This window comes from Heteronotia binoei, chromosome 19 (assembly GCF_032191835.1).
Source record: "Heteronotia binoei isolate CCM8104 ecotype False Entrance Well chromosome 19, APGP_CSIRO_Hbin_v1, whole genome shotgun sequence".
Classification (NCBI taxonomy): domain Eukaryota; kingdom Metazoa; phylum Chordata; class Lepidosauria; order Squamata; family Gekkonidae; genus Heteronotia; species Heteronotia binoei.
In genome coordinates this window covers 7,839,105-7,853,329 of record NC_083241.1, presented here as the reverse complement: position 1 = coordinate 7,853,329, position 14,225 = coordinate 7,839,105, and the positions used below count along the sequence as shown (strand labels likewise).

General features: G+C 47.0%; 1 protein-coding gene across 1 annotated transcript in view; it reads right to left on the bottom strand.

Annotated features, from left to right (window-relative positions):
* MCTP2 (multiple C2 and transmembrane domain containing 2) overlaps positions 1-14,225 on the bottom strand; it is a 192,602-nt gene that overhangs the window by 55,107 nt on the left and 123,270 nt on the right. The window contains exons 15-17 of the mRNA XM_060260234.1: positions 7,567-7,668; positions 5,491-5,565; positions 3,073-3,192 (exon numbers count right to left, since the gene is read on the bottom strand). Coding sequence (XP_060116217.1) covers positions 3,073-3,192; positions 5,491-5,565; positions 7,567-7,668 — 297 coding nt within the window. The remainder of the gene's footprint in view (positions 1-3,072; positions 3,193-5,490; positions 5,566-7,566; positions 7,669-14,225) is intronic.

Sequence of the window (14,225 nt, the reverse complement as noted above, 5' to 3'; positions counted from 1 at the left end):
CACCCTTGCTCCTGGCTCCACCCCCAATGTCTCCTGGCTCTACCCCAGCTATTTCTTGAATTAGACTTGGCAACCCTAGGGAGAAGGCAGGATATAAACAAAGCAAGTCGATGAATCAAATTAGGCCGCAGATATGCCGAAGTGCTATGGTCAGCGTTCTCCTAAGGGAAGGAAAGGTGTGTTCGGATTAAATGTAGCCAAAGGGTATTTCCAAGTCCCGCTGTTGTTAATAAGCGCAGGGGGAATCTTCACCCTTCAAGAAGTTCCCTAAGCAGCCTGCTATGTGGTCCGGGGGGGGGGGGGGTGTGTGTGGTTTTCAAATGTTTAAAAGCCAAAACACCCCAGTAAGAGTGTCTAAAGTGACTTCGTGGATCCTCGGCAGGGTTTGCACTATCTCCATTTCGGTATGTTTTGAGGGGGGGAGAGATTTGAAGCGGGAGTTTTTTTAAAAAAAAATTATCCTGAAAAACATTTTCAAGATCATTTGGCAGCCAGTTCGTGTTGACCATCGTTTTTTTTTTCTGATGACTGACACTGCCAAGTGAGGCTGAAAGCAGAAGGAACTCCTGCGACAGTAAAGACCAGGGTGGGCGTTGGTTTCTGCAAAGCCCATGAAGACCTGAAAGCCAGAGGGCGCCTTGGTTTATGGCCCCAAAGGCAAATGTTGCTGAAACTTGGAGCTAAAACGGAAATGGTCTTTTTGCTGACCCTGTTGAATCGATTCAGAATTATTTCCTCGTTGGCTTATCTGCCACCGTGCCTGCCACATGCTGAAGAAAGGGCAAGATCCTGATTTGGGAATCGTCAATGCAGTTTGGTAGCAAAGCCAAAAGAAGAAGAAGAAGATGATGATGATGATGATGATATTGGATTTATATCCCGCCCTCCACTCCGAAGAGTCTCAGAGCGGCTCACAATCTCCTTTCCCTTCCTCCCCCACAACAGACGCCCTGTGAGGTAGATGAAGATATTGGATTTATGTCCCGCCCTCCACTCCGAAGAGTCTCAGAGCGGCTCACAATCTCCTTTCCCTTCCTCCCTCACAACAGACACCCTGTGAGGTAGATGAAGATATTGGATTTATATCCCACCCTCCACTCCGAAGAGTCTCAGAGCGGCTCACAATCTCCTTTACCTTCCTCCCCCACAACAGACACCCTGTGAGGTAGATGAAGATACTGGATTTATATCCCGCCCTCCACGCCGAAGAGTCTCAGAGAGGCTCACAATCTCCTTTCCCTTCCTCCCCCACAATAGACACCCAGTGAGGTAGATGAAGATATTGGATTTATATCCCGCCCTCCACTCCAAAGAGTCTCAGAGCGGCTCACAATCTCCTTTCCCTTCCTCCCCCACAACAGACACCCTGTGAGGTAGATGAAGATATTGGATTTATATCCGCCCTCCACTCCGAAGAGCGGCTCACAATCTCCTTTACCTCTCCCCCACACACAACAGACACCCTGTGAGGTGGGTGGGGCTGAAGAGGGCTCTCACAGCAGCTGCCCTTTCAAGGACAACCTCTGCCAGAGCTATGGCTGACCCAAGGCCATTCCAGTAGGTGCAAGTGGAGGAGTGGGGAATCAAACCCGGTTCTCCCAGATAAGAGTCCGCACACTTAACCACTACACTAAACTGGCTCTCCACAACTTATCAAAGGTCTAAGAACTAACCAAGGTTGGCCAGAATCGGTACTTGGACGGGAGTCTGCCGAGGAAGATTGGGGTTGCTATGCAGAGTCAGGCAATGGCAAGCCGCCTCTGTTTGCCTCTTAAAGTGTCGCTGTGAGTTGGTTGTGACTGAATGGCAAATGTGTCTTCTTTGCACATCGTATGCAAGTAGCTAGTTCAAGCAGGGGCGGCCAAAGCTGCTTAATGCAAGAGCCACAGAGAATAAACGTCAGATTTTGAGAGCTGTAAGGAAAGAAGGAAAATAGATTGGGGGGAGGTAGAGCTGGAAAGAAAGCGACTTTAACTTTAAATGTGTTCTCCAAGCTGCTGGCTGGCATGGCTTGGAGAAGTGATTTAAAGACGATGGGGGCGGTGGGGCCTTCGAGAGCCACACAATATGTGTGAAGGAGCCACATGTGGCTCCTGAACCACAGTTTGGCCACCCCTGAGCTAGGATGACCGTTCCCCTAGTTAACCTGAAGAAGGTAAAAAAGCTCCAGGAGAGAGAAAATGAAAACATTTTCAGGAAAACCGATTAATTACTGCAAGGTAGGAAAAGTAAAGGTAGTCCCCTCTGCAAGCATCAGTCGTTTCCGACTCTGGGGTGACGTTGCTTTCACAATGTTTTCACGGCAGACTTTTTACAGGGTGGTTTGCCATTGGCTTCCCCAGTCATCTACCCTTTCCCCCCAGCAAGCTGGGTACTCATTTTACCGGCCTCGGAAGGATGGAAGGCTGAGTCAACTTTGAGCTGGCTACCTGAAAACCCAGCTTCCACCGGGGATCGAACTCAGGTCGTGAGTGGAGCTTAGGACTGCAGTACTGCAGCTTTAACACTCTGCACCACGGGGCTCTTAATTTAATGTTCCTTTGGTGTGTGGGGGGGGGGGAAGAATCCAATTCCTAGCACTTAGGAAATCAACCTCTCAAGAGAAAGCAAAGCTGTACATAGGTCCTGTTCATAAAATTTTCCCAAATCACGAGGGCTAGTGTTTTGTTTTTAATCAAAGCAAAAACTGGAACTGAGGTTTTTGCAAGCCATTACCAAAATTAACTACAAATGAATTTATAAGCATGTCATTGACCCTATGACAAAGAAAACAGCAAGATTCAAAGGAACTTCCATATCGCTTTGAGATTCTACATAAACAGAAACAGCTAGATCTCAAGAACATCCACTCTCCGTCCGCCATTCTCTCAAAAGACCAAGATTCCATCGTTCTTTGACATCATCCCTGGAAGACGGGTATGCAAATGAAGGGGTGGAGCTATTCAGATAAGGGCTGGCTCAGTCCTAAACAGGCTAAAGCGATTAGTCTACAATATGAATGTAACTCCTGTTTCACCTTCGACCCTTCGGTTTGGCGGAGGCACTGAGAGCCTGTGAAAGGCACCTACTCACCACAAACGCAACCACACTTCTGACCGGAGACTCCCAGAGAAAGCAGCTTCGGAGAAACTGGATCGTGTGCCATATCCCCATTGTGATTCTTTTCACGCGTTCCACATTTCTGGCTAAGATCTGAGGGACACAAGGCATGGGTGAGAGGACAGATTAAAAAAAAAAATCAGACCATCAGTTTAGGGAATAAAGCCATCAGTGTACATAGCGTAAAGAGGGGAAGAGAAGGCTGTTTTTTTGGTCTCTGGAAATGCCCTTTTCCATTTTGAACTTCTCAACAGCTTGCCCCTGTCCTTAAAGACTGACAAAATCTGTGTCAACAAAGGAGCTTTCATGAGACACTCCTCACTTCTTTAGACACCCCACCACAAAGTGATTCGACTACAATATGGATGCAATTCGTGTTTCACCTTCGACCCTTCGGTTTGGCGGAGGCACTACCACAAATTCTGGTTATCTTTAATTTGCCACTGGACCCTTGCTCTTTTCTATGGGTTTTCAAGGTCAGTACTTGTCTACTCAAACTGGCACCAGCTCTCCAGGGTCTTGGGTAGAGGTCCTTCACATCACTTCTGAGAGCCAGTTTGGTGTAGTGGTTAAGTGTGCGGACTCTTATCAGGGAGAACCGGGTTTGATTCCCCACTCCTCCACTTGCACCTGCTGGAATGGCTTTGGGTCAGCCAGAGCTCTCATATCTGGGAGAATCGGGTTTGATCCCCCACTCCTCCACTTGCAGCTGCTGGAATGGCCTTGGCTCAGCCAGAGCTCTGGCAGAGGTTGTCCTTGAAAGGGCAGCTGCTGTGAGAGCCCTCTCAGCCCCACCCACCTCACACCTCCTGTGGGGGAGGAAGATAAAGGAGATTTTGAGCCACTCTGAGTCTCTGATTCAGAGAGAAGGGCGGGGTATAAATCTGCAATTCTTCTTCTATTTCCCGGTCCTTTTAAATGGAGATGCTGGGGATTGAGCCTGGAACTTTCTGTATGCCATTTACCATTTACCATTTACCTAACCCTTGTTGATCTTTTTAAATATATGTGTGTGTATATATATATATATATATATATATATATATATATATATATATATATTCAAAGTAGCAATGTATGGCTGTGAGAGCTGGATCATAAGGAAGGCCGAACACAGAAGAATAGATGCTTTTGAGCTGTGGTGCTGGAGAAGACTCTTGAGAGTCCCTTGGACTGCAAGAAGATCCAATCAGTCAGTCCTAAGGGAAATCAACCCAGACTGTTCCCTGGAAGGTCAGATGCTGAAGCTGAAGCTCCAATACTTTGGCCCCCAAATGAGAAAGGAGCACTCCCTGGAGAAGACTCTTGAGAGTCACCTGGACTGCAAGAAGATCCATCAGTCAGTCCTAAGGGAAATCAACCCAGACTGTTCCCTGGAAGGTCAGATGCTGAAGCTGAAGCTCAAATACTTTGGCCACCAAATGAGAAGGGAGCACTTACTGGAGAAGACCCTGATGCTGGAAAAGACAGAAGGCAAAAGAAGAAGAGGACGGCAAAAGAGGAGATGGCTGGACAGCATTACTGATGTAACAAACACGAATCTGAGCAGACTTAGGAGGATGGTGGAAGACAGGAGGGCCTGTCGTGACTTGGTCCATGGGGTCACAAAGAGTTGGACTTGACTATGCGACTAAACAACAAGATCGCTTGGTGGAGGTCCCGCACGAGGGTGGCTTGAGCCGCCGTCCGCTGTTGGGTGATCTCCTGCAGAAGGACTGGGACGGGAGGATAAAAGGGAGGGAGGCAGGAGGTCGGGGAGGAAGCTGGCCGGTGCTTATTGAGGCTGCCTCCAGAGAGAGAGAGACAGGAGCCGCTGCACAGCCAGAAGGGGAACGGGGGCCTGTGGTGAAGTAACCTGGCTCCCACCCCTGTTTCTGAGTCCTCCGGGGAACACCCACAAAGTACCCGAGGGGGACCGTCCGGGATAGAGGGACGACAGCTGCACCGGGAGACCGGGAGGGGCGCCTGGGGTGTGACACTCAGGAAGAGCTATGGCTGACCCAAAGCCATTCCAGCAGGTGCAAGTGGAGGAGTGGGGGGAAGCAAACCTGGTTCTCCAAGATAAAACTCTGCACACTTAACCACTATGCCAAACTGTGGTTTCTTTCAGGCTCCTGAACCAGGATTCCAGCTTCTTTCGTGTTTTCAGTCTCTCCTCCACAAGGGAGGAGTGCAGGAGGGACCCACAAGCCGGAGGAAAAGCCAGACTTATTCTTGTCACGCAGAAACTAGAGTCTGTTGGCGATGCCTGAATGCAAGCCATCCCTTTCCATTTCAGCTCACTCTCCCACCATTCTGCGAAGTTCACGCCGAGCTGCTAAACCCCATCTCCCACAATCACTGCTTGCATACAAAAAGACCAGGCATGCTGATTTCTAGAGATCGGCTTACCTTCTTTGAAAACTTGCGGTTGTCTTCCAGAAACCGCCTCTCGCGGGGCAAAAAGGTTCGAAGGCTGGCTTTCACCTGAAAGAAAGAGAAAACAGCATTTCATACTGAATGTCTATCACTGTAATGGTATTTTTGTTTAAAATGATCACGTTTGCCACCTTGTGGGCCCTAATTTAGTGGAAAGACATTATAAAAATGTTTTAAGTTAATGAATAAAATAAATAAACTCCCGCATAGGTTACCTAGGCATGCCAACCTCCAGGTGAGTCAACCAACAACAAAAAACTGTGGAAAAATAACGAAAAATTAATGAAAAATACTTCAAAATTGTAATAGAGAATTAAACTTCACACACTTTCACATATCATTACATATAACAGCATATTATCAAAAGTACAAAGTATAAAGTACAAGGAATAAATATTCAAAAGTGCTTGCAGTTAGTCCATATCCAGTTTGAAATCCTTGAAAACTATTACTTAAAGTCCCCGCGTCCGATGTGTTGCAATTGCAGATAATTCTTGTTCTTCAGCAAAGAATTTATGATGTTAAGTCGTTGCTTTAAACTTCCTTTGTTTAAACTGGATATGGACTCGCTGCAAGCACTTTTGAATATTTATTCCTTGTACTTTAGACTTTGCATTTTTTATAATATGCTGTTATATGTAATGATATGTGAAAGTGTGTGAAGTTGAAGTGTTTAATTCTCTATTACAATTTTGAAGTATTTTTCATTAATTTTTCGTTATTTTTCCACGGTTTTTTGTTGTTGGTTGAGTCATTCTCTGTGGAACTCTAGGCTTTTCATTCACAACCTCCAGTGCGACCTGGAGATCTCACCAGATCTCCAAACGACAGGTCCTGGGGCTGGGGTGGGAAGATGGCTGATGTGGAGGGTTGGATTTAAAGCATTATATCCTGCTGAGATATACCCTTCTACAAACCCTGTTCACCCCAGGCTCCACCCAAAAATCTCCATAAATTTGCAAACATATGTTGGCAAACCTAGTTACCAATGTTTAGGTGTGGCCTGGAGTTCTCCCAGAATTACAGCAGATCTCAAGACAACAGAGATCAGTTCCCCTGGAGAAAACTGCAGTTTTGGAGTATAAAGTCTACAGCATCGATTCCTGTTCAGCTCCCTCTTGGGCCGTGGCTCAGCGGCAGAGCATCTGCTTGGCATGCAGAAGGTCCCCGGTTCAATCCCCAACATCTCCAGTTGAAAAGGATAGGGTGAAAGGTGATGAGAAAGACCTCCGCCTGAGATGTCAGGCAGGTGCTGCAAGTCTGAGTGGACAGTACTGACTTTGATGGACCAAAAGCAGGGCTTTTTTTGTAGCAGGAACTCCTTTGTATATTAGGCTACATCCCCCTGATGTAGTCAATCCTCCAAGAGCTTACAGTAGGCCCTGTAAGAAGAGCCCTGTAAGCTCTTGGAGGATTGGCTGCATCAGGGGTGTGTGGCCTAATATGCAAAGGAGTTCCTGCTGTAAAAAAAAGCCCTGATTCAGTATAGGGCAGCTTCACATGTGACCCTCTCTCCCTGACCTTTGCCCCCAAGGAGCTCTACCCCCAGATCTCCAGAAATTTCCTAAACCTAAACTGGCAAACTAAGCATCACACATCCTGCCCTAAAGTCCTAAATATCCTTTTCTGGAATGCCCCCAAATCCTAAACAGCCAGCCTTTCCCTGGGGGGCACATATCCTGTTAGGACCGAAATCAACTTATCTCTGATAGGTAGGGTTGCCAACCTCCAGGCAGTGTCTGGAGATCTCCCACTATTACAAATGATCTCCAGCTGACAAGAGATCAGTTCCCTTGGAGAAAATGGCTGCTTTGAAGGGTGGATTCTTTTGGCATTATTGAAGTCCCTGAAATCCCACCCTACTCAGGCTCCGCTCCCCCCCCAAAAAAATTTCAGGTATTTCCCAACCCACAGCAAGCAATCCTACTGATAGACTACACATTTGTGTTTTACACACACACACACACACACGCTGCTTGAACCACCAAAAGCTTAAAAACCTAGAAGAGAGTTGCAAAAAGTGGAAAGTCGCAACGGTCTCAGCCTTACAGGATTAAATAAGACATCAAGTTCCAAATGGATCACTCCTTTCGAAGGGAGTTCCAGGTCTTTATTCTTCAAAACGTAGCAGCTTTGCTGTCCATTTCTTATCTGTAAATGAACACAGAATGAAAAAGGGACTCAACAAAAAAAGCATCGATCGCTTCTGCTGATATAAACAGAGTTTCTGAACGAGTACAAAAACATGCCAGGAACAGGGGATCTTAAACTTCATTTAACAATGCAATCTTTTTTTCTTTTTTCTTTTTTTTGGGGGGGGGGGCGGCACATTTAAACATTGACAAACACCCAAGAATACCCTATTGAAATCAACAGCATTTACTTCTGAGGAAGCAAGCACTTTTTACATTGAGGACACCAAGCAGAAATGAAGCCCATCTAAGACTGCTAGTCAAATCCTGAAACTAGCCGAAGAAGAAGAACTGCAGATTTATACCCTGCCTTTCTCTCTGAATCAGAGACTCAGAGTGACTTACAATCTCCTTTATCTCCTCCCCCCACAACAGACACCCTATGAGGTCGGCGGGGCTAAGAGAGCTCTGACAGAAGCTGCCCTTTCAAGGACAACTCCTACGAGAGCTCTTGGTGACCCAAGGCCATTCCAGCAGCTGCAAGTGGAGGAGTGGGGAATCAAACCCGGTTCTCCCAGATAAGAGAAGAAGAAGACTGCAGATTTATACCCTACCCTTCTCTCTGAATAAGAGACTCAAAGCGGCTTACAATCTCCGGCATCTTCTCCCCCCACAACAGACACCCTGTGGAAGTGGGTGGGACTGAGAGGGCTCTCCCGGAAGCTGCCTTTTCAATGACAACTCCTACAATAGCTACAGCTAGCCCAAGGCCATTCCAGCAGGTGCAAGTGGAGGAGCAGGGAATCAAACCTGGTTCTCCTAGATAAGAGTCCATGCACTTAACCACAACACCAAACTGGCTTTGGCATGACTCCAAATGTTCCTATTTTCTTCCCACTTCTCCACAGGCCAGGAGACGTGGAATAAATGAACAAACAGAAGTCTACGTAATCAGCTGTAATTTCAGGAGATCTCCAGCCTTCATCTGGAGGTTGGCACCCTTGCAGTGACCCATTGCCCCTAAGCAAGCCAGCCAGTGTATTCCATGCTGTGTGGATTTGTTTGCACTGATTTGTGAATCCGAACCTTATGGAGTATGTTTCATCCCTTCAAAGAAGAAAAGGACGCAACTTACACCCCACAGAACGATGTGGCGGAATGCAGAGGTAGCCAAATTTGCTTAACGTAAGAGTCACACAGAATAATTGTCAGATGTTTGAGAGTCGCAAGACATGAACATCAGAGGAAGGAAGGAAGGAAGGAAGGAAGGAAGGAAGGAAGGAAGGAAGGAAGGAAGGAAGGAAGGAAGGAAGGAAGGAAGGAAGGAAGGAAGGAAGGAAGGAAGGAAGGAAGGAAGGAAGGTAGGTAGGTAGGTAGGTAGGTGCTGGGGTTTACATATACCTTTAGCAAAGTAACGTGGAGATAACCACAAAAAGCAGCCAGGCACACGGTTTAGCTTAAGAATAAAAGTACTTTACTTTTCTAATGAGGAAAAAGGTATGACTGGGATTTCTAGAAAACAAAGAATGATTCAATATCCTTTCTACCTTCTAGGCTACATCTCAACTCTCAGGAGTCCTAACTTCAACTGCATGGATGGAGATCCAAGGGCTTAACACAAAGGGCAATAAAACTGACCCAATGGTTTCCCTCAGACCACCCCCCAAATATATGGATTAGCCTATTAGGGCTCTCCCTCAATGGTCACTGTGCATATTGACACCTAGCCTTGGCGGGAAGTACGTGCAAACATTCTCATTGGCTCTACATGCTCACTGGCTAAACATCAGCATGCATATACAAACATTTAATTAACTAACTCATGACAACAGGAAGTGAAATTGCATCAGAAACCCAACAGAAGGAAGGAAGGAAGGAAGGAAGGAAGGAAGGAAGGAAGGAAGGAAGGAAGGAAGGAAGGAAGGAAGATAAATGATGGGGAAGGAGGAGGGAAACAGAGATGGAAAGAAGGCAACTTTAAATGCATTCTCCAATTCTATGAGGCCCAAAGGAAGGTGCCCCTATTCTTCATTATTTCCTATGGAAGGAAGGAATTGAAAAGGTGTGCCGTCCCTTTAAATGTGATGGCCAGAACTCCCTTTGGAGTTCAATTATGCTTGTCACAGCCTTGATCTTGGCTCCACCCCCAAAGTCTCCTGGCTCCACCCCCAAAGTCTCCTGGCTCCACCCCCAAAATCCCCAGATATTTCTTGAATTGGACTTGGCAACCCTACCATAGAGTCCACTCTCAAAAGCATCCATTTTCTCCAGGGTTATGGATCTCTGCAGTCCGGAGTGGAACTGTCATTCCAGGGGATCCCCAGGCGCCGCCTGGAGGCTGGAATCCCGAACTGGCAACCCTAATCACTTCATTCTGTTCCAGGCTTCATCCCTCATTAGAGTTGACGATCCCCAGGTGGGAGCAGGGAATTCCTCAGTTTGGAGGCTCTCCCCCTGTTTTAGGGTGTTCAGAAAGTGGGGGGCGGGGTGTGGATGATTGGAGAATTGATCTGAAGAAGAAGTATTGCAGATTTATACCGCACCTTTCTCTCTGAATCAGAGGCTCAGAGCGGCTTACAAATCTCCTATATCTTCTCCCCCCCACAACAGACAGCCTGTGAGGTAGGTGGGGCTGAGAGGGCTCTCACAGCAGCTGCCCTTTCAAGGACAACCTCTGCCAGAGCTATGGCTGACCCAAGGCCGTTCCAGCAGGTGCAAGTGGAGGATAAGAGTCCGCACACTTAACCACTACACCAAACTGGCTCTTGGAGACCGGGCCTCATCCCTCATTAGAGTTGCCAGTCCCCAGGGTGGAGCAGGGAATCCCCAGGGTGGAGCAGGGAATCCCTTGGTTTGGAGGCTTTCCCCCTGAATCAGGATCATCCGAAAGTGGGGGGATGATTGCTGGGCACTCCATTATTCCCTATGGAGACTGATTCCCATAGAGTATAATAGAGAATTGATCTGTGGGTATCTGGGACTCTTGGGGGGGGGTCTGTTTTTTGAGGCAGAAGCACCACATTTGCAGCATACCATCTGGTGATTCTCCTCAAAACACCCTCCAAGTTTCAAAACGATTGGAGCAGGGGATCCAATTCTATGAGCCCCAAAAGAAGGTGCCCCTATCCTTCATTATTTCCGATGGAGGGAAGGCATGTAAAAGGTGTGCGGTCCCTTTAAATGTAATGGCCAGAACTCCCTTTGGAGTTCAATTGTGCATGTCACACCCTGTCTCCTGGTTCCACCCCCCAAGTCTCCTGGTTCCACCCCTCAAAGTCTCCTGGTTTCACCCCCCAAAGTCCCTAGATATGTCTTGATTTGGATTTGGAAACCCTATCCCTCATTCTGTGGAATTTAAGAGAAATCAGATAGCTAGCGCCTTAAATGGCAGCGTCATTGGCTGGGGGTGGGTACAAAAAACCAACTATAATTTAAAAAGTATCAGGGCCTAGCCTAACGAGACCGTTGCTCTTCTGTGCTGCAGAAAACCTGAAACGCGACCGATTGCCAGCCAGCAAAAGCCGCCCCAGAATCTACACAGTCAACAGAAAATCATTAGTGCCTGCTATTTAGCGTTGTAAACAGCTCTTTCCTGTCCAAATAGCAAAGGGGTGGGGGGAGCCAAATAACTCACAAAGCAAAATTAGAACCTGAAATCATGCTAGGAATGGAACATTCGCCCCCTCCCCCCCCCCACTCCCGATTGACTAGCTAAATAAAGTCGACACAAAATTAGGATAAACCTAATTTTGGAAAAAATGCATATAAGGGATCTTTAAAAAAAAAAAAAGACGTGCCTTTATTTCCTCAAACCACTTTGCACTTCAAATTTCAAATGGGGCTGGCAAGTTTTAATTTGTCCGCTCACCCTTGTGGGGTGAAACATAAATAAAAAAGTCATTTCGCAACCAATTTGGAGGCTCTTTGGCTCCTCGCGAAGGTGTCCTTTAAAAAAATAGGGGGGGAGACAGCAAAAATGCACATATTATACACGCTAGGCTAAGTATTGATTAAACATTTGGCTTTATTTTATTTTTTTCAGGCAGAGACCCAGCTAATTCCAAACAGAAGTGACAATAAAAGCTGTCACACGTACACAAAAAAAGCTTCGTTGCGGGAATGAAAACATTCAGAGATTTAAAAAGGTAACTTGGAGAAGATTGGAGGGCATGAAATTGTAGCTTTATTCAAAGTAGCCACCACAGAAATGGGAACAAATTTAGTACAATCTACGGATGGGAAGAAAGCAGGGAGGCGGGTTCAAAGACGAGGTCATTTGCTTGCTGATGGTCACTTTTCTTCCTCCATACTAAAATGTGCTGTTCTGAGATTCCCTGATTTGTATATAGGATAGGATTCACAGATTGCTGGATATTGGACTGTAATACACCTCCAAGTCAGGTTTCCGAACCGTGGCTGGTAAGTGGGCAGTGGGATGCTGGAACTGTCCCATTGTGTTGACATCACTTCCAGTAAAGAAGAAGAAGTGGAGGAGGAGCCATCTTTAGACCCTCTAGGATTTTATGAAATCTTTATGGCTTTACCATAGAGGTTTTTTTAAAAAATGCTAGAGTGTCCAGCATGTCACTTCCAGGTTTTACCACTCCTCTCCCCACCATTTCCTCTCACCGGAACCTCAGATGCTGATGGACAACCAGTCAGGAGGCCTGGCATCCCCACCTCCAAGAGCCCCATCCACAAGTTACAGTGAACGCATATACATTAGTGTGGTAGTTAAGAGTGTTGGACTAAGATCTGGGAGACCCAGGTTTGAATCCCCAGTCGTGCCATGGAAGTTGGCTGGGTAAACTTGGGCCAGTCACACACTCTCAGCCTAACCAACTTCCCAGGGTTATTGTGAGACTATAGGGTTGCCAAGTCCAATTCAAGAAATATCGGGGGACTTTGGGGGTGGAGCCAGGAGACTTTGGGGGTGGAGCCAGGAGACATTATGGGTGGAGCCAAGTCAAGGCTGTGACAAGCATAATTGAACTCCAAAGGGAGTTCTGGCCATCACATTTAAAGGGACGGCACACCTTTTCAATTCCTTCCTTCCATAGGAAATAATGAAGGATAGGGGCACCTTTTTGGGGGCTTATAAATTTGGTGCCTCTACCCTGAAAAGCAGCCCCCCAGAGCCCCAAATACCCATGGATCTATTCTCCACTATGGGAATAAATCTCCGTAGGGAATAATAGAGTTCCCAGCAGACATTTCCCTCCCCGCCCCCCCCCCCCCCGCTTTCTGATGACCCTGAAGCAGGGGGAGGGCCTCCAAACCGGGGGATCCCCTGCCCCCACCTGGGGATTGGCAACCCTATGAGACTAAAATGGAGAAAAGGAGACTGATGTAAGCCATTTTGGGGAGCAACACGAGGTGCACATGAATTAAATACATAACCTACATGCAAAGTACATTTGAGTTTCCTTTATACACGCACTAGGTAATTCTCAAGACACATCCAATGCACGTATAACCGAATGTGAGATTTAAACCCCACATTTCTGCAGAAGCCAGCCCCTGGGAAACCAAACACACATTGCCTCTTTCTTACAAATGGATGTCCTTACATATATGAAGGCTATACGTTTCATTTCACTGTAATGCACAAACAGGAAAATTCCACTGTGAATGACTAAAAAAAAAGGTCAAGGTCATCCCCTGTGCAAGCAACAGTCGTTTCCAACTCTGGAGTGATGTTGCATCACGGTGTTTTCACAGCAGACTTTTTTATGGGGTGCTTTGCCATCGCCTTCCCCAGTCATCTCCACTTTCTCCCCAGCAAGCTGGGGACTCATTTTACCGACCTCGGAAGCATGGAAGGCTGAGTCAACCTGGAGCTGGCTATCTGAACCCAGCTTCCACCAGGATCGAACTCAGGTTGTGAGCAGAGTTTGGACAGCAGTACTGCAGCTTACCACTCTGCGCCACAGGGCATACCTCTGTGAATGACTACCGTAGTGCAAATATCCAATTATGTGTAGATCAGGATAAGTTTCCAAGGTCAGAGCAGTTTATTTTCTACAATATTTCTTTTATTTAGAGATAGAGAATTTGGGGTGGGAGGGATAGACAAAAAAACTCAGACCCACCTTCCAATCTTCCCATGAAATTCATTGAGTTAGGCCACTCACTCATTCGCGGCCTAGTTAACCTCGCACGGTTGTTGTAAGGATAAAAGTAGAGTTGCCACATTCATTTAAGATGCTGGCAAGGGGGTGGAGTGGGCCTTCCAGGAGCTGACATCACCAGAAGTGACATGGGTATGTGGGGCACCGGCCTCGGTTTTGGGCAGAACTCTATGGTAAAATTGCCCTCAAACCATAGTGTTTTGCCCAAAAACCAGTGTGTCACCCCCAACATGCCCACATCACTTCTGGATGACGTAGGCACAGCATGTGATGCTGCTGTTGGGGGTGGGATTTCCTCCCACCGGACAGGAGGCCTCAAAACTGGAAGTACCGTGTGTAGCTCCCTGAACCCACTGGAGGAACGTCAACAGGGCTTTTTTTTGTAGCAGGAATTCCTTTGCCTATTAGGCCACACACCCCTGATGTAGCCAGTCCTCCAGGAGCT